Here is an 18,124-nt window from a genome sequence, read left to right as displayed (position 1 = left end):
GTACTCATTAGCCACGGCATTTTGCTTGTACAGAGTCTTCACCCACCTACACGGATGAAATTGATAAATTTGAATGGTTTGTTGTGGGAAGAGTATGAGAGCCTCACCTGATTTTGGCCATGTCAATAAGGACCTTGTTACTGGCCAGGGAATGTGGAAGGAAGCCAGTTTGCTGAGACAACTCATTCCTCTGTTTGACCAGTTTCACGTACAGCGAGTTCTGGCAAACACCAAATACACAAGCACTCATAACAACCGGAAAATCTAAATTAGGCAAAACACAAAAAGTGCTTTACATGGTGTAAAATTTTGTTCAAATAAATGTCATCAAATATGATTTTTGGTTCACTTTTCCAATAGAATATCATTATGCTTTGCAAAAAACCCTCAAAACACCATTCCAGGGTCAATACAAAATTCAGAATCAGTTAAAATGAGCAACTTAGCTAGTCAAACTTTTAGGTAATTTACAATAGAGAAATAATAAAAAATGCTTATCAAAACAATCTTAGAAAGCAGGGCATAGTGTTGAACTAAACTTGAATAAATTCAGTACCCAAAAGCTTTGCCAAAAAAAAAATTCACAGAAAAATACCACATACCTGTAGTTGAGCTACTTTAGGGTCTACCTCTGGCTTAGGCGTTGAGGTATACACAGGGGCTGTAACTCGGGCTGTGGCGCGACTTTGCTGCGGGGATGGCACAGAGCTACTCATGAAATTACCCAGAGCAGGCTTGGAGGATGGTACAGTGCTGAAGTGATGAAGATGCAATAAACCGTAACTTCTTTTTTCTCACATTTGCCATGATATGGCTAAAATATTGCTGACGTGGCATTAAGCCATAACCATAAATAAATCTAACCATAAATATGTGACAGAATCAATTGGAACAGGCGCTATCTCATTTTACCAGACCTGCAATTCTTAACCTTTTAGCATGTTTGCAAAGGTGTTTATTCAAGCATATCCTGAAGGCTTTACTTTGAGTAGACTGATAAATTATACTTTTTGTTAAGTCTATTATATTGACCAATCCAAACAAAATGGTTTTGTCACCAAAAACAAATCGTAAGTGTCCTGAAAGTTGCTCTTTCATATGCAAAAATGGTTGAGGAATTAGGGTATTGGTAAAATGCACCATAGTCTCAAACTGCTCTGATTTTATGTATGCAGAAACTCTGCACAGCCAAGGATTTCCACAAACCATTATGCAGCTGTCATGGTGTTTGACACAAGAATTGATACTCTCTTCATACACAATGTATATGATGGTGGTATGTTTTATGGATGGAGGAAACTGGAGAAAACCACTGATGTTTGGCAAGTTACAGACAAACTTTCCCACAGGTGACATACATCATCGTATGAACATCACATTGGAGGAAGATTTCGCAAAACTACCACTTGAGCGTCACCCACTGCCAATCGTCACTAAGGCCACACAAGCAGCGAGAGCTAGGGACTCACTTCCCTGTTCAAAACCGAGTTTGGGCTTCACTTTGTGTGTTCTAATGGTTGAATATTATGTATGTATATATGCTTGGGGTTTTACGTCATACTTATCAATATTTCAGTTATAGGACGAGGAGGAGTTATGTACAGGTGTGTGTCTCTTGCTGCCAAAGTGCTGGTGCCACTGAAGTATCATGCAGAAGACAAACGACATGACATTTCGCCCAGTCACATTATACTGACAGAGGGATCAACAAGTCCAAGGCACAAACAAGTACCATTTTTAACATCTCTGATATGACCTGACCCGGGTTTGATGTCAGGTCTCCCAACTTCGAGACAGATTCTCTAACCATTAGGCCACCGAAGAAGTCTCTAGCAACTGAAAGGCAAGTGCGAAGTTCTGTAGATTAACACAATGAAGGCTAACTCAGATCAGGTTTACCTGGCAGAGAAAGTCACCTGGACTTTCACCGGTTTACGCAGGTCTTGACTGGGAACTAGCTCAAGTTTGACCCCTGCACTCTGAGCCCTAGAATACCAGGTGCGACCTTTTCTGGAGAGATCAACAGTGGAGCCAAATCCATTCTCCATCCGCGTCTCTGCTAGATAACCTTCGCACAACAGCTGGCGACCTTCAGGGTAACACAGAGGTCAAACAAAATATAATTACATTGCTCACAATTTCATAGAATTTTAACCAGTTTGAATGAATTAATTGATCCGCTGTACAAACCATTGTACGGACAGAGCCAGCGTGCCTCTGTGACTGGACTCTGTATTTACTAATAGCTGTGGCTATCAGTAAAAGTATTAACAGTATAGCAACAGAGACACGCTGGGTTTAAGTACGGCAGGAAGATTACGAGAAGTTAAATAATATTAATTTCACATTATTTTTCACCTACTCTGACAATTGGTTGCTGCAAAATACCAAGAAAATAATAGGTGATTTACTCTATGCTTAAAGTTCATAACACGTCAGAAAGTTTTCTGTCAGGTTGGTAATGAAGAATTTCTTTGGATAAATAACTTTTTGACTGAAAATAAGTTTACGGAAGATGAATACTTAAGTTTCTTTTGTTTTTTTTCATAATTAATCATTTTTAATCTAATAGCATTCAGGTTTTACGTTACTGAGGAAAGGGAACAAAGCCCAGTGAAATCATGCACACTTGCCAACAATATACACCTTACAGTGTATGTGCTGCTCTCTACGTTTACTTCACATAACTGCCACCACAAGCAAAATACAATGTTCAGGTCACTGGGGTCATGGTGATGTCGGCACAAAAACTCTATCTCAACCTTTGTTTCTAATAATTCTTTATACACATGCATTCTTCAATGTCTTAGTAACCATATTGGTGAGAGGCCCCTCGGATCATTGCACGCTGGCCACCCAAGCCAAGGAGGCTCTCTGTAAATCTATCTGCTGATAAGTGTTGAAGATAAGTGAATGCAGGAGACACTGTGGGCTTGGCTTACCTAATGCTTTCCACCACTTCTGCGTATTTCCTCTGTGAAATGAAAAATGCCACTCTTTAGTGTTAAATTACTTTCATAAAACGGCACTGACTTTTAATAAAAACTCCCAACTAAAATGAAAATTGTTCGTTTTTAGCATGCCGCTATGCCTGAAATGAACTTCTTGGCAACTGGCTAACTTGATACACGTAGCATTCAAGGAGAACAAACTACTGCAGCTACCCTTTTCTAGGTCCATGTATACCTGAGTATTTGCAGATTATATTTGCAAAGAAATTGACAAAAGAAACTGGTGAAGAACAAATTGAAAAAAAAAGAAACCAGAAAATTCCTTTTTTTTTTAAAAAATGATAAACACATAATTTCACTGGCTGCATATTCGCATCTCACAGTAGGACATTTTTTTTTTTTTTTCATATTTTACAAAAAAAGTGTAAAAGTAAGGTTTTCTGAAAAATGCGTTCAAGTGATTGACTGCGCCCGTTCCTGTGCCACAACTGTCGTAGGCATCATTAAAACAAAAACGTAGAGATAACCTCATTTTAAATGTAGCAAACCGAAAGCCTTGCGGTGAGCCAATCATGTAACAGTGCTGTATGACATCTCAAGCCAACACAGGCGTAAAATGTTCAGGAGTAGTTTTTATCGCACTTAATTTTCTGCCTGGCTGTCCGGGATCATCTATGAAATGAACATATTCCTCTGTAAAGAGAAGTGTGGCTTACCTTCCCTTGCCATGCAGTTTGTGTCGGCTGAATCCAGACACCTTCTGACTGTTGGAACCCGTCAGTAAGAGGATCGGTGTAGAGATGCCAAAACGTCCGCCAAACACCTGGGTAACGAAGACAGAAGTACCATGTATAAACCGTAATGTTTGATTTTTCTTTCTACATCCTCTTTTGTGCAGCTGCACATCCAGAAATAATTTGCTACCAGGCTCCAGGATCACACTTTATAGTCTTAACTGGTGACATTATTTTACGTTTGAATTAAAACTCTAATTTTCAATTTTGTCGTAAAATTCGAAGGCATCTCTATTTCATTAAAATAAATATTTGTCACTGTTCTAGCACAGGAAAGGTATTAAAGTTAAGACTATGTGTGACTTAGTGGTAAGTCTGAGATAACAACGTGATATGGGGCTATAACGTTAGCCCACAAAGGAACTCATATGCTCGTGATATTTTATGAAATGCGGGTTGAAATTATAGGTGATTTAAGGTATAATGAGACTTTGTGTTTTCCAGGTATTTGCTTCTATTAATAAACATGACTTAGGATAACATCATATATCCACAATTATTTATTTATATGATTGTTGTTTATAATACCCTACTGAGGAATTTTTCATGAACAGCCTCAGACGAAACAGCCAGAGCTTAATTTCAGCAGGTAACCATACCAGCCAATGGCCTGATGATCGCAGTGATCCAGAGCTTTACCCATAAGTCCTCCAGTTTGCTGGTGATCAGACTGTTTGTGGGTTGAAATTATACGTGATTCACATTACCATGTGCCTTGTGTTTTCCAAGGGAAGTCTATTATAAATAAACCTGAGTGGATTACAAATTGCATCCACAGAAAGGATTTATTTATTCATTCATCTGATTGGTGCTTTACGCCGTACTCAAGAATAGCTTACTTATACGAGCATCATGGTGGGAGAAAACAGGGCAGAGGCCAGGGTAAACCACAACCATCCGTAGGTTGCTGGCAGACCTTCCAACGTACATCTGGAGAAAAAGCCAGTGTGAGCTGGGCTTGAACTCACAGGGATCACACTGGGGAGAGGCTGCTGGGTCACAATGCTGCACTAGCATGTCAACCGAGGCCTCCCTCACAGAAAAGAATTTGACTAGGGATTTCCCTGACCTCTATAGCAGCCATGAGATCTTTAGCTTCCTGGGTGAAGTCCACTGGTTTGTCGGGGTCCTCCAGGGCGATACCTCGACTCTCGTGGTAACTCTGACGCTTTCCAAACTCTATCCTATAAACAGACATATATTTTTATATTTAATTGATTGTAATGCCCCATTTTTCTTTTATTTATTCTTTTATTCTCTTTACTTAAGACTTACGATGAATAGAACTCTCTTAGGATTTATTTAAAATAAATACAGACCATTGTAATCGGTAACACCTGGCATGTTACAACACCCCTATGTGAAGATAGCAGTTCTGAACATATAAACATGTGACATATTTTTTCATATTCAGAGGTGAAAAATTGCATCCAAATTGTGCTTATTAATTATGCTTTTAAGTGATAAATTAGCCAGTGAAACAGAAAAGAAATAGATCCCATACATAACAGACATTAAAAACAAACACAAAGAGACGTCAGTATAAAATAACTCTTAAGCAGATTTGCACTTAATTCTTTGCAACAGACCTCACAGGAATGTCTCTCTAAAGACACCAGACATAATACATATGGAGTGCTACCTCAATGAAATATCAAGCGAAAGACACCAAAGATGACCTCACACTCAGAAAAAGACAACTAGATTTTGTTAAAAGTAGTCAATCTTTTGAAATCTGAAAAAGTGTAAAATTCATCGATGAATTTGTTCTCACATATGACTTCAATTTCAGGTTGCAAAATCATCTGCATATTATGACAATATAAAGAAAGGTACAATTTAATATGATTCCATTCGATTTTAGACAATTTAATTTTTCGGGAGAATCCTTCTGTAGGACACAATGAGTAATGAGAATGAGTTCAGAACACCACAATATGCCACAGATCAAAACAGATACACCTTGCATATAATGATTTGCAAAGGCCTACACTTAACTTATCCTATGTAACATGGCATATAATGATTTGCAAGGCCTAAAATTAACTTATCCTACCTAAAACGGCATATAATGATTTGCAAGGCCTAGAATTAACTTACCCTATGTAACATGGCATATAATGATTAGCAAAGGCAGAAAATTAACTTATCCTATGTAACATGGCATATAATGATTTGCAAGGCCTAGAATTAACTTATCCTATGTAACACAGCATGTTTTCACCTTTTCTTGCAGTTGTCACAGCAGTTCTCTGTCCCACCTACGTCTGTTATGGCCTTGTTTTCAAAGTGAGATAGGATAGCTCTGAAATAACAATATGTAACAATAGGGAGCAAATTAATCGCTTTATTTGACTGATTTCATTTACAGTATTGATTTAACTGGTGTTTAAGGCTGCGCTCAAGAATTCTGAACATGTTTGATAGCAGTGAGGTTTGTTATGTGTAACTGCATAAAACTCCAATCAAATACATAAATAAATAAACAAACAAACAAATAAATACAACACAAATGCATGCAAACAATCTTTGAACCCAGATATTCTGTACAATAAGCAGCATTCAATTTCCACAGAAATCCTGCTAGAGCCACAGAGTGAGCGAGTGAGTCCTTGGGGTTTAACGTCATACTTGACAACTTTTTAACCATATGATGATGAAGGAATCCTTAGAGCGCATGTAATGTGCCTCCTTGTTGCAGGAAGGATTTCCACCGCTCTTTTATCTAGTGCTGCTTCACCGAGACGCCTAAACGAAGACAAGTAAGTTGCCCTGCCCGTGCCATTATACTGATACGGGTCAACCAGTCCTTGCACTATCCCCTTTATGCTGAATGCCAAGCAAGGAATTTACAACTTCCTCTTTTAAGGTTGCAAGAGCCACAGGTTTTGTGTGTAGGGGTAAATGATTTTGGCATGGCCTGTGATTATTGTATCGACTGATTATTAAGTATATTGACATTCAAATTCTGGTATGGAGAGGTTTCACTAAAACCAAAATACATTGCCCTCTTTTGACAATTTTGTGCATCGTGGCCACATGCTTTATTTGATCTCGGTAGCAGTTGCAGCCAAAAGCTCATAGATACCACCATGAACGAAAATGATTTTTGTATTCAATTGATAATGAATACAGAATTATTTACCAAAGCATTCCAGGGTAAAAATGCATCTTTATACTTTAAAGACACATATAGAAGAAAAACGGATACCTTATCCCGAGTTAAGTGTCAAATACAGAGAAGTGTGCCACGCCCTCTTTATACGATTCCTAATCTGGGTACTTCAACTACACTTTGATTGGTGCATAGAGTCACAGCAATAATCTAGTGAGTGAGTGATTGGGGTTTAACGTCGTACTCAAAAATTTTTCAGTCATATCACAACGAAGGAATCCTTAGGGTGTATGTAATGTGTCTCTTTGTTGCTGAACGGATTTCCACCGCTGTTTTATCTAGTGCTACTTCACTGAGACGACTCACCAAAGACAAGTAAGCCGCCCCACCCGAGCCATTATACTGATACGGGTCAACCAGTCATTGCACTATCCCCCTCATGCTGAACGCCAAGCGAGGAAGTTACAACTTCCTCTTTTAAAGTCTTAGGTGTGACTCCACTCAGGATTGATCCAGAATCTACCACTCCCAGAGTAGACGCTCTACCAAATGTGCTTTCCAGGCTGGTCAGCAATAATCGATCTGACATTTTTATTTGTAGACGAATGCATAAACTGACAGTACTTGCTGATTGCAGCATGCAGACTACAAATTATTTCCCATAATTTCTCACTATTGTCTAGTGCATTCTTAGTGCCATCGCCCCTATGGCCTGACCAGAGAGAGTACAGACATGCGAACTACAGTGTAACAAATAAAGCAGAGGCAAACTTCTCTCTATTCACACACTTCTGGTGATAGGTATTATCCGAATCTGTTACAAAATCCTGTCGCTCTTGGTAGATTTCTGCAGAAGTCGAATACCCCTTATCTACAACTGCAAAATAATAAAACCCCAGATTGGATTATATGTTCATTGATTTATCTGTAAATGGGTCATTGTGCTGCGCTGACACACTAAACACTAGGCCACGGAGGCTCCTTGTTTATATGCATCAACAGTTATTGTGTACAGTTCTTTTCCAGACTTACCTTCGTCTGCAGCCAGGCATGGTCAGGTACTGCTCCATCTTGGAAAACATCTTCTGTTTGTGTTCACGAAACTTATCACTCTTGATCTCATTGATGAAATGTCTGTAAAGAAATGTCCTGTGAGTTCAAATCCAGAAATCATTTTTTCCAAAAATTGCAGTTCCTTGAAAAAATCACCACCGATTAGACATAATGTACTTGAAGCCCACAAATTCCTATTTACACACACATCATCAGGTTCAGGCATAACATCAGTTATGTCCGCCAATTATTGACCTATTCAATAATAAAGTTTCAGTGTATTAATGGTTTTACATCATTACATGTGAATGTCACACAGCAATCTCTGTGCTCATGCTTATCACAACTGTAACTTGTATTTTGATTTTAATCAAATGGATCAGCTACAATGCATTGAAATGTACTGTAGCCCTTGACAAAACATGTGTTTTCTTATGTACTGTGAAAAATATTAACGCATAGAAAACGTGATAAATTACAACATCTGCAACTACAACAGTATGGCCCAAATGAAAAGCTCTTGAGCTCCTGGAGTGTGAGGTGTGTCTGTGGTGAGTGTGAGGTGTGTCTGTGATGAGTGTGAGGTGTGTCTGTGGTGAGTGTGAGGTGTGTCTGTAGTGAGTGTGAGGTGTGTCTGTGATGAGTGTGAGGTGTGTCTGTGGTGAGTGTAAGGTGTGTCTGTGATGAGTGTGAGGTGTGTCTGTGGTGAGTGTGAGGTGTGTCTGTGGTGAGTGTAAGGTGTGTCTGTGGTGAGTGTGAGGTGTGTCTGTGATGAATGTGAGGTGTGTCTATGGTGAGTGTAAGGCGTGTCTGTGATGAGTGTTAGGGGTATCTGTGGTGAGTGTAGGGTGTGTCTGTGATGAGTGTGAGGTGTGTCTGTGGTGAGTGTGAGGTGTGTCTGTGGTGAGTGTAAGGTGTGTCTGTGATGAGTGTGAGGTGTGTCTGTGGTGAGTATGAGGTGTGTCTGTGGTGAGTGTGAGGTGTGTCTGTGGGGTGAGTGTAAGGTGTGTCTGTGATGAGTGTGAGGTGTGTCTGTGGTGAGTGTGAGGTGTGTCTGTGCCGTGCCTGCTAGTAATGGCTAGTAATAGCTTGGCGCTCTGTTGGCGTGCAATGTTTAAAATGCCTGGTAGAGGTGGGCTAGTGACCTACATTATTGTTTTACATGCAGGCCAACGCTAAAAAATTGCAATCTACCTTTTCATTTTGTATTACCTTCATGTTTTTTATGATGTTCATGTTTTTCAGACTTTACAATCACATTATTACAGTATTAAACAGAAAAACTTGGACAGTCCACATTTCCCGTTGAAACAGATGGATTTTGTTTTCAGTTTTATTTTTATATAATTCTCTGACATTGAAAACAATGTTCATCCAGCTTGTAAATCACAAAATTCATTGATGTATCCTTGGCCCACTTGTTACTGTACCTGGCCGTGTAGAAGTCTTTAGGAGCAAAGAAAACATGACACTGTCCTGGCATTCCATCACGACCGGCGCGACCAGCTCCTGGTAATAAGACCTCTATGTCTTTTGGGGCTGAGATAAGAAATACACACAACACTGTCAGATCTTTTACAATGTGTTGTTTGTAGTACAAGAAAAAAAAATTGATGAACTGTGACATCACATGTAAATATTAGTTTTAGGTAAAATCATTTAGTTGGTCTGATAAAAATTGGGTATGGGTTCAATGCACCAGTTTGGTCTTGGTAATTTTTCTTAGTTTTCTTGTCACAACAGTGTGTACCATATAGCAGGCAGGATGCAACACAACCAAACATAGTGCTGCCTCACTGCAACATCAAGCCAAAGACACCAGACATGACCATACATTCAATCACATTATTCTGACACTGGTCCAACTTGTGCTTGGCCTAGTCCTCATATACTGACATAAAACACCAATCAAATAAATAAATAAGTCTTTTGCTATACTCCAGGTGAGGTAGTGTAAAGGTAAGAAAAATCTTAGACTGGTTTCACTCAGAAGAGGAATTTTAAAAAAATCTACTTTACAAAACAAGGAAGTATTTTATACAACTTTTTGTCACCAAGGCTCTACTAACAGTGACAGCAAAGGAATTTACCAACTGCCTGTCCTAGGCCGGGTTTGAATCCACACCCTATGTGTCCTAATGACCCTCACCTCCATAGTGGATGACCCTCCTTACATCAGGCTTGTCAATGCCCATCCCAAATGCCACTGTGGCAACCACTACCTGTAAATATTCAATGTGTTCAACAAAATGTTATAATAATTTCAGGTATTAAACTCAGCCAATTTACAATGAAAACTGTTCTTCCCCAAAGCACATAAAATAATTCACAGTACACAAATCTATTGCTTGTACTTTAATTATATACTGAAACATACATTATTTAGTATATACTAAAGGCAATGTTTAGGTTAAGTGTATATGTCATGTCTTGATACCAATGACTTTGTTCATGTCAAATAAATAGCCAACAGATGTGATTTTCTAGTTTTCAGGTTTTAAAAGAATAACTTGTGTATATAGAATTTATTGAAGGCAATAAGTCATTGTGGAAACCCCGCAGGACAAAAGGCATTGACCAATTAAAAAGTCCAAAAAAAGGCCTTTTTCAGAGCCTTTTAACATCAAAGATTTACAATTAGATTTCATGAATACTTTAAAGGTATTAAGAAATTATTCTTACACAAAATATTAAGCTTGTGGGAGCCACCATGCTTACATAGGAAGGTCTGTCAGAAATCTGCATTGGATTCCCCTTGTCTCTGCCAGGTTTCCCCCCACTCCCATCATAACACTGGTCGCCATCATATAGGTGAAATGTTCTTGAGAATGGCATACACCACCAATCAAATAAACAAATAAATAAATAAATTTAGCTTGTGACATGTAACATGCCTGGGTAAAAATAAACTTATCAATGATAAGTCACAGTCAATGACTATCTGGTTTGATGTTTACTCACCTCTAACACTGAAGAGTTATTGTAACTGTAAACAGTGACATTCAGTCCCCATATTATATGCTAGCCTTTACCTGTATCTGGTCATTGACAAACTTCTTGTGGGCATTTGTACGGGCAGACTGTGACAACCCCGCATGATAAGGAAGACAGTCAACGCCATGTGCTACAACAAATGAATAAATAAATAAATAAAATAAATTAAAAAAAAAAATAATGTTTAATCATTTTTTCAATGAGGTGTGTTATGAATACAGCTTAGAGGTACACAAAATTGGACTGCATTCGTTTTCCTTAATTCACAAAATTCTCTCAAATCCTCCTTCAGATTGAACATTTCACGAGTTTTGAAGGGGCGTGACTGGCTCAGATGGTTAGAGTGCTGAGGTACACTGTAAACCAATGAGGTTTCCTCTCCACATAAACTTGATCACCATCATACAAACGAAAAATTGCTCATCACCGCATTAAACGGTAGCCAATTACTTTTTGAATGTGATGCAACATCACTGTAATACTGCTGAGTATTCTTCAACAAGACAGGCAGCCACTCAGTAATGACTGTTTTACAGTCCAGGTGACCTATCGGCTAACACTCAGAGATCACCTGATTTATTTATGCATTCCTATTGATCTGTTAAAGCCTCTAGCAGAGCTGATGGCATACATTCCAGCATTTCTGACCTGGCGTGTCAAAAAATATCAAACATGATAGATACTCAACTCTCTGTCAATATCTGTCTGCCAAGTCGAAAAACACAGCAAGAATTACTCGCCGCAAGAGTTACTCAAGGCTGATAACTGAACAATTGGGAGGCGACATACTATTCATCCGAGTTAGGTAGCGCTAGTGTGAAGCAAGGCCTTGTTGTTGGAAAGTGTATTAAGCTGGTATCAAGTCATATTTTAAATTTTGAATTTTAGCCAAACTCAGCAGCAGATTTAGTTGTCCAAAGCCAAAGTATAAAAGCAGCAGTTTTAGTTCTTTAAAACTTTAATATACTGTTATGCATTTATTTTGGGCTAAGTACAAGATTTGGCTTGAAGTTAAATCTGGTATTATTCCATTTCTTCTAAAGTTTGGGATACATGGTCTGCTCATTTTAACCAACATATATGTAATTCTTTTTGCTCGCGTGGTTAGACCATCTGATGAACAACAAGCTCAACCATTACTTTTCGAAAAGGCTTGTAAAGAAATCTAATATTCTACTTTTAACACCACTAATATTTGTTCCAAATTTAGAAGAATCAGGGAAAGTTTTGAACAGCTGGGGACAGGACCTTGGGCTATGATTTTGTCAAAAACTGAATGTAGAGTAACATATACAATGTTGCAGTATTTTGGTTTCTGCTATAATGCTGTATCTTCCTTATTATGATATCATCGTGATGGGTTGAGAAAGTAACATCTGACATCAACAAAATGGCACCAGGGTCCTGCTGCCAGGGGGTTTGCCTCATTGGTTCTTGTGTGTAGGGATTTGTATAGAAATTTTTTATGTCAGGTCCAGTAGTGTTATAGCACCAGCAACCAGCGACCAGCAATGCGAGTATGATATCACCATACTGCAAGCCATGATTTGTGCGCTTTGTGAAGCAACCAGCAATGCGAGTATGATATCACCATACTGCAAGCCGTGATTTGTGCGCTTTGTGAAGCAACCAATTTGCGAGTATGATATCACCATACTGCAAGCCGTGATTTTTGCGCTTTGTGAAATGGCCCTTAGGTGTTACCTTTAAGTACTGCAGTGACATCCATGGTAGCCTTCTTGGTGGGGCAGTAGATAATGGTAGGGCCATCAAACACGTACTTTTGTCCCTGTAGAACCATGTGTGACTGAAGGTCTAGAGCTATATTTCCTGATTTGTTGCTCGCTGAGAGATAAAGGTTAGGCCTGGCGAAAAGAACAACAAAATCACAAACAAATTAACTACAAAACTTTGTCTGCTTCTTCAGTGAGCTTCTTTAATGCTCTGTACACTCCTATACTACAGTAACTGTAAAAACTTCTCCCAAACTATGTGCAAGCAGATTCTTCACTGCTCACCGACAGATAAAGCGAAACAGACGACAAAATGTAAACAACTACAAAACTTCAATCCTTTAGCCTTTTCTGCTATCTGTTTCGGAAATGAACTGTTGTCTAGTGGTTAGAGGTGTTTGTCTTTCAATCGCTGGAGCTCACAAGGTGCAGGTTCAACCCCGGCCTTGGATGGCAGTTTGTATATTCCCTGACTCTCATAGCTTACACAACGCAGCAACAAGTCAAGTATTGTTGTCAACATTGCTTATCTTGTTATTGTATAACATTGTGGATGTTTTTGTGATGAAAATACTTCAACATGTAGTCCTGCATAGAAACACAGAAACTGTCCATCGGCCTCACTTGTCTCTCTTAACGCATATCGTCAGAACATCATTGGTGCTCATGTTAAGTTTATAAAAATGTTCTGGAATGCTGTTGATGGTGAAATGAATTAACCACCGAAATGGTGACATAGCAGTGACGCAATATTCAAGGAGTTTTTAGCAAATTACACATATGGTCCGTCCGTTCTCCTTTTTTGCCTCAAGCCTTTGCCCACTTTTCACAGTACCATACCTCACCTGTCAAAGCCTGTGCAGCTGATGACGGGTTGACAGAGCTTAAGGGAGCGACAGATGTCCTTCCTCACCTCAGGTGTGGCTGTGGCCGTCAATGCCATGATAGGTACCTGAAACAAAGGAACAAGGCGCAAGCTTCCAAATAGGTACCTGAAACAAGGGAACAAGGTGCAAGCTTCCAAATAGATGCCTGAAACAAGGGAACAAGGTGCAAGCTTCCAAATAGGTGCCTGAAACAAGGGAACAAGGTGCCAGCTTCCAAATAGGTGCCTGAAACAAGGGAACAAGGTGCAAGCTTCCAAATAGGTGCCTGAAACAAGGGAACAAGGTGCAAGCTTCCAAATAGGTGCCTGACATTTCTAAACACAAAGACGGTATGACTAAGTTATCTTTGTCCAGTAATACATAAACCTAGCAAAGAAAGGTTGTACCACATTTTGGTTTTGAAAAATGCAAATGACCTCTTTACAGGTAAATGCTTTTTAACTGGATAAGAAAACATCTACATCTACATACATGTACTGCTGCTGACGTTTTGGAAATAAGAAAAAATCATCTACATTATATTTCATATGACATTCATGTCTAAAAAGTGTTGACATTCACCCCCCCCCCCCCCCACAAAAACAAACAACAACAACAACAAAAAAGAAAAGAAACAAAATTGCAGAATAAAGATCTTTGTCATGTTTCCACTGTTAGTCTCCTCTATGGCTACAAGATCTACACCCTGACCCCTACCTGAGTAAGAGTGGCCCTGAGTGACCTAGTGATCTGTGTGCTGACCTGAAGTCATGTTCCCACCGTGAGCCTCATCTATGGCTACAAGATCTACACCTGACCCCTACCTGAGGGAGAGCGTCTCTGAGTGACCCCAGTGATCTGTAGGCTGACCTGAAGTCATGTCCCCACTGTGAGCCTCATCTATGGCTACAAGATCTACACCTGACCCCTACCTGAGGGAGAGCGTCTCTGGGTGACCCCAGTGATCTGTAGGCTGACCTGAAGTCCTGTCCCCACTGCAAGCCTCATCTATGGCTACAAGATCTACACCTGACCCCTACCTGAGGGAGAGCGTCTCGGAGTGACCCCAGTGATCTGTGTGCTGACCTGAAGTCATGTCCCCACTGTGAACCTCATCTATGGCTACAAGATCTACACCTGACTCCTATCCGAGGGAGAGCGTCTCTGGGTGACCCCAGTGATCTGTAGGCTGACCTGAAGTCATGTCCCCACTGTGAACCTCATCTATGGCTACAAGATCTACACCTGACCCCTGCCTGAGGGAGAGCGTCTCTGAGTGACCCCAGTGATCTGTAGGCTGACCTGAAGTCATGTCCCCACTGTGAGCCTCATCTATGGCTACAAGATCTACACCTGACCCCTACCTGAGGGAGAGCGTCTCTGGGTGACCCCAGTGATCTGTAGGCTGACCTGAAGTCATGTCCCCAATGTGAGCCTCATCTATGGCTACAAGATCTACACCTGACTCCTACCCGAGGGAGAGCGTCTCTGGGTGACCCCAGTGATCTGTAGGCTGACCTGAAGTCATGTCCCCACGGTGAGCCTCATCTATGGCTACAAGATCTACACCTGACCCCTACCTGAGGGAGAGCGTCTCTGAGTGACCCCAGTGATCTGTAGGCTGACCTGAAGTCATGTCCCCAATGTGAGCCTCATCTATGGCTACAAGATCTACACCTGACCCCTACCTGAGGGAGAGCGTCTCTGGGTGACCCCAGTGATCTGTAGGCTGACCTGAAGTCATGTCCCCACTGTAAGCCTCATCTATGGCTACAAGATCTACACCTGACCCCTACCTGAGGGAGAGCGTCTCTGGGTGACCCCAGTGATCTGTAGGCTGACCTGAAGTCATGTCCCCACTGTAAGCCTCATCTATGGCTACAAGATCTACACCTGACCCCTACCTGAGGGAGAGCGTCTCTGGGTGACCCCAGTGATCTGTAGGCTGACCTGCAGTCATGTCCCCAATGTGAGCCTCATCTATGGCTACAAGATCTACACCTGACCCTACCTGAGGGAGAGCGTCTCGGAGTGACCCCAGTGATCTGTGTGCTGACCTGAAGTCATGTCCCCAATGTGAACCTTACCTATGGCTACAAGATCTACACCTGACCCTACCTGAGGGAGAGCGTCTCTGAGTGACCCCAGTGATCTGTAGGCTGACCTGCAGTCATGTCCCCACTGTGAACCTTATCTATGGCTACAAGATCTACACCTGACCCCTACCTGAGGGAGAGCGTCTCTGGGTGACCCCAGTGATCTGTAGGCTGACCTGAAGTCATGTCCCCACTGTAAGCCTCATCTATGGCTACAAGATCTACACCTGACCCCTACCTGAGGGAGAGCGTCTCTGGGTGATCCCAGTGATCTGTAGGCTGACCTGAAGTCATGTCCCCCACTGTAAGCCTCATCTATGGCTACAAGATCTACACCTGACCCCTACCTGAGGGAGAGCGTCTCTGAGTGACCCCAGTGATCTGTACGCTGACCTGAAATCATGTCCCCACTGTGACACACAGTGAGCTTCATCTATGGCAATAAGATCTACACCTGAAACAAACAAATTAGTAGTTAGTCAAATATACATATAGGTAATACTCTCTTCATATCATGTTACACTGTGTCATCAATCTAAATGCTCAATGACTGACACATTTCCTCCCAGAACTCTTGAACAGACTTTGATAGCAATTAATTCAATTGTGAAATTCATCTGTTTAGCATTGTAAACCTCATTCGTATTTCTCTGTACAAATACATTCAATTCAGGCATGGGTGTTACAATTGATCTTTTTTCCCTTGATGAACACACCAAAACTTTAATCTAAAACACAGGCAGATTGATGAGGTGTGTCATTAATGTGTGGCTGGCATCACAACTATATGTAAATTTTCTAACCAGGGGAACTGTGATCAACCTACTTGAAGAGAAAATTTATCCCAAGAAAGCCTCGCTGATATGAGAACACTTTTAAGAACATGGTTTCATACTGCTTTTTGAATCAGAATACAAATCTGAATGAGGACACCAAGGCAATTCGAACAGTCTTGTAATTTATGATCTTTTTTCATGCATGCAAATGAGAACACGAATCTTCACTATTCTGATTACCCATCAACTGACGACAAAGACAATAACACAATGTTGTTTACTCAAGTATAAGTAGCAAAAATATATTTCCACGATAAATTGAAACCATACATCCATTTCGTGGCACATTGTTTCCACCTCTTCGTCAAACAATATTTATTGTATACAATCTTAATTTTGTATCTGTTTAAAGAGCTACTTTAGTGTTAAGACATGTATGTCTTAGAGGCATGCTTAAATGATAAGGATCGAGATAGTCAGAATTGCTTTTTTAAATTTTAGAAAAAACGCATTGTATTAAAGCCGTTGTTGTTAGTTCGGGAGGATAATACGGAAACAAAGGTTTTCTGCCGTTTCCAATTTTGCCTGGTGTGACGTCATACAAGAACACTTGATGTCACCCATCACTGACTTACAGCAACAAATGGCGTCATACTTTCTGACGCGCATGACGTCATTCCAGCGAAAGTGCCTAACACGACGTCATATCAGCTTGATTCATCATCACAAAAAGAATATCACTACTTCACGAAAATTTTACAGAAACTGATAAAGAGTTTGTTTTTCAGGACTCTTCACTTACGGGGTCACATAGCATTATTCAGTGAAAATGTTTTGAACCCTGGTGCTAGCTATATTCCATTGGGTATCCTTCATATTCGGTTTAATATTTCAACTTCGCGTGTTTGAAGACTGAAGAAGCACTTTAACATTATACTTACCAACTTTGTTGTTCAAGTCCTTCAGAGTACCACTGGCAGAAGATGCAAACTCAGGGGTGATGTAAAGCAGACGATACTTCCCTCTGAATAAGAGAGATGATGGCAATAAAGGTGACAGCAATAACAAAGATGACAGCAATAACAAGGAAGACTGCAATACCAGCCAAACAGACATGACAGTAATAAGAGATGACAGCAATAACAAAGATGACAGCAACAACAAAGATGACAGCAATAACAGCCAAACAGACACGACAGTAATAAGAGAGGACAGCAATTTTATGAGATAACTGCAATATCTCAAATAACTTGTTCTACACTAAACAATACATTGCTTGATAGTTCAATCAAGTAGACACCACTCCTTAGGTAGCACCGTTCAAAAGCAATCAGAAAACAAGAAACCTTAAGAGGGAGAATCCCTGCAACGACTTAATGTAAAAATCCACTGTTACAGACAAAGGGTCAATACTCAGCTCCTGTGTCCTATCTTACACGTCCGTACGTGAGAAGGTCTTCCAGCAACCTGCGGATGGTCGTGGTTTTCCCCTGGGCTCTGCCGGGTTTCCACCCACCATAATGCTGGCCGGGGTTGTATAAGTGATATATTCTTGAGTACAGCGTAAAACACCAATCAAATAAATAAATAAATAAAAAAATTCTATCTTGCAATAGAGAATAATAACTTAACAAATTTGGGATCTCAATGGATATCAATGGTCCCCATCCATAGCACGCTTAAGCCTTAATGCATTGTTGCTGGGGACAAGCTGAGCACAAATATTCATACAAATCTGTCCATACC

The 18,124-nt window shown here is 40.4% G+C and overlaps 1 protein-coding gene across 1 annotated transcript in view; it reads right to left on the bottom strand.

Moving 5' to 3' along the window:
* LOC135477862 (bifunctional 3'-5' exonuclease/ATP-dependent helicase WRN-like) overlaps positions 1-18,124 on the bottom strand; it is a 35,968-nt gene that overhangs the window by 5,896 nt on the left and 11,948 nt on the right. Inside the window, exons 11-25 of the mRNA XM_064758068.1 lie at positions 17,320-17,402; positions 15,950-16,056; positions 13,486-13,592; positions 12,612-12,772; positions 10,946-11,037; positions 10,063-10,135; positions 9,344-9,452; positions 7,893-7,994; positions 5,970-6,050; positions 4,815-4,929; positions 3,668-3,774; positions 2,943-2,974; positions 1,900-2,089; positions 603-753; positions 108-220 (exon numbers count right to left, since the gene is read on the bottom strand). Coding sequence (XP_064614138.1) covers positions 108-220; positions 603-753; positions 1,900-2,089; positions 2,943-2,974; positions 3,668-3,774; positions 4,815-4,929; positions 5,970-6,050; positions 7,893-7,994; positions 9,344-9,452; positions 10,063-10,135; positions 10,946-11,037; positions 12,612-12,772; positions 13,486-13,592; positions 15,950-16,056; positions 17,320-17,402 — 1,623 coding nt within the window. The remainder of the gene's footprint in view (positions 1-107; positions 221-602; positions 754-1,899; positions 2,090-2,942; positions 2,975-3,667; positions 3,775-4,814; positions 4,930-5,969; positions 6,051-7,892; positions 7,995-9,343; positions 9,453-10,062; positions 10,136-10,945; positions 11,038-12,611; positions 12,773-13,485; positions 13,593-15,949; positions 16,057-17,319; positions 17,403-18,124) is intronic.

The sequence above is a fragment of the Liolophura sinensis genome, chromosome 11, assembly GCF_032854445.1.
Source record: "Liolophura sinensis isolate JHLJ2023 chromosome 11, CUHK_Ljap_v2, whole genome shotgun sequence".
NCBI classification, from domain to species: Eukaryota; Metazoa; Mollusca; class Polyplacophora; order Chitonida; family Chitonidae; genus Liolophura; species Liolophura sinensis.
Note: the sequence above shows the minus strand (reverse complement) of the source record. Positions and strands in the feature narration are given on the sequence as shown.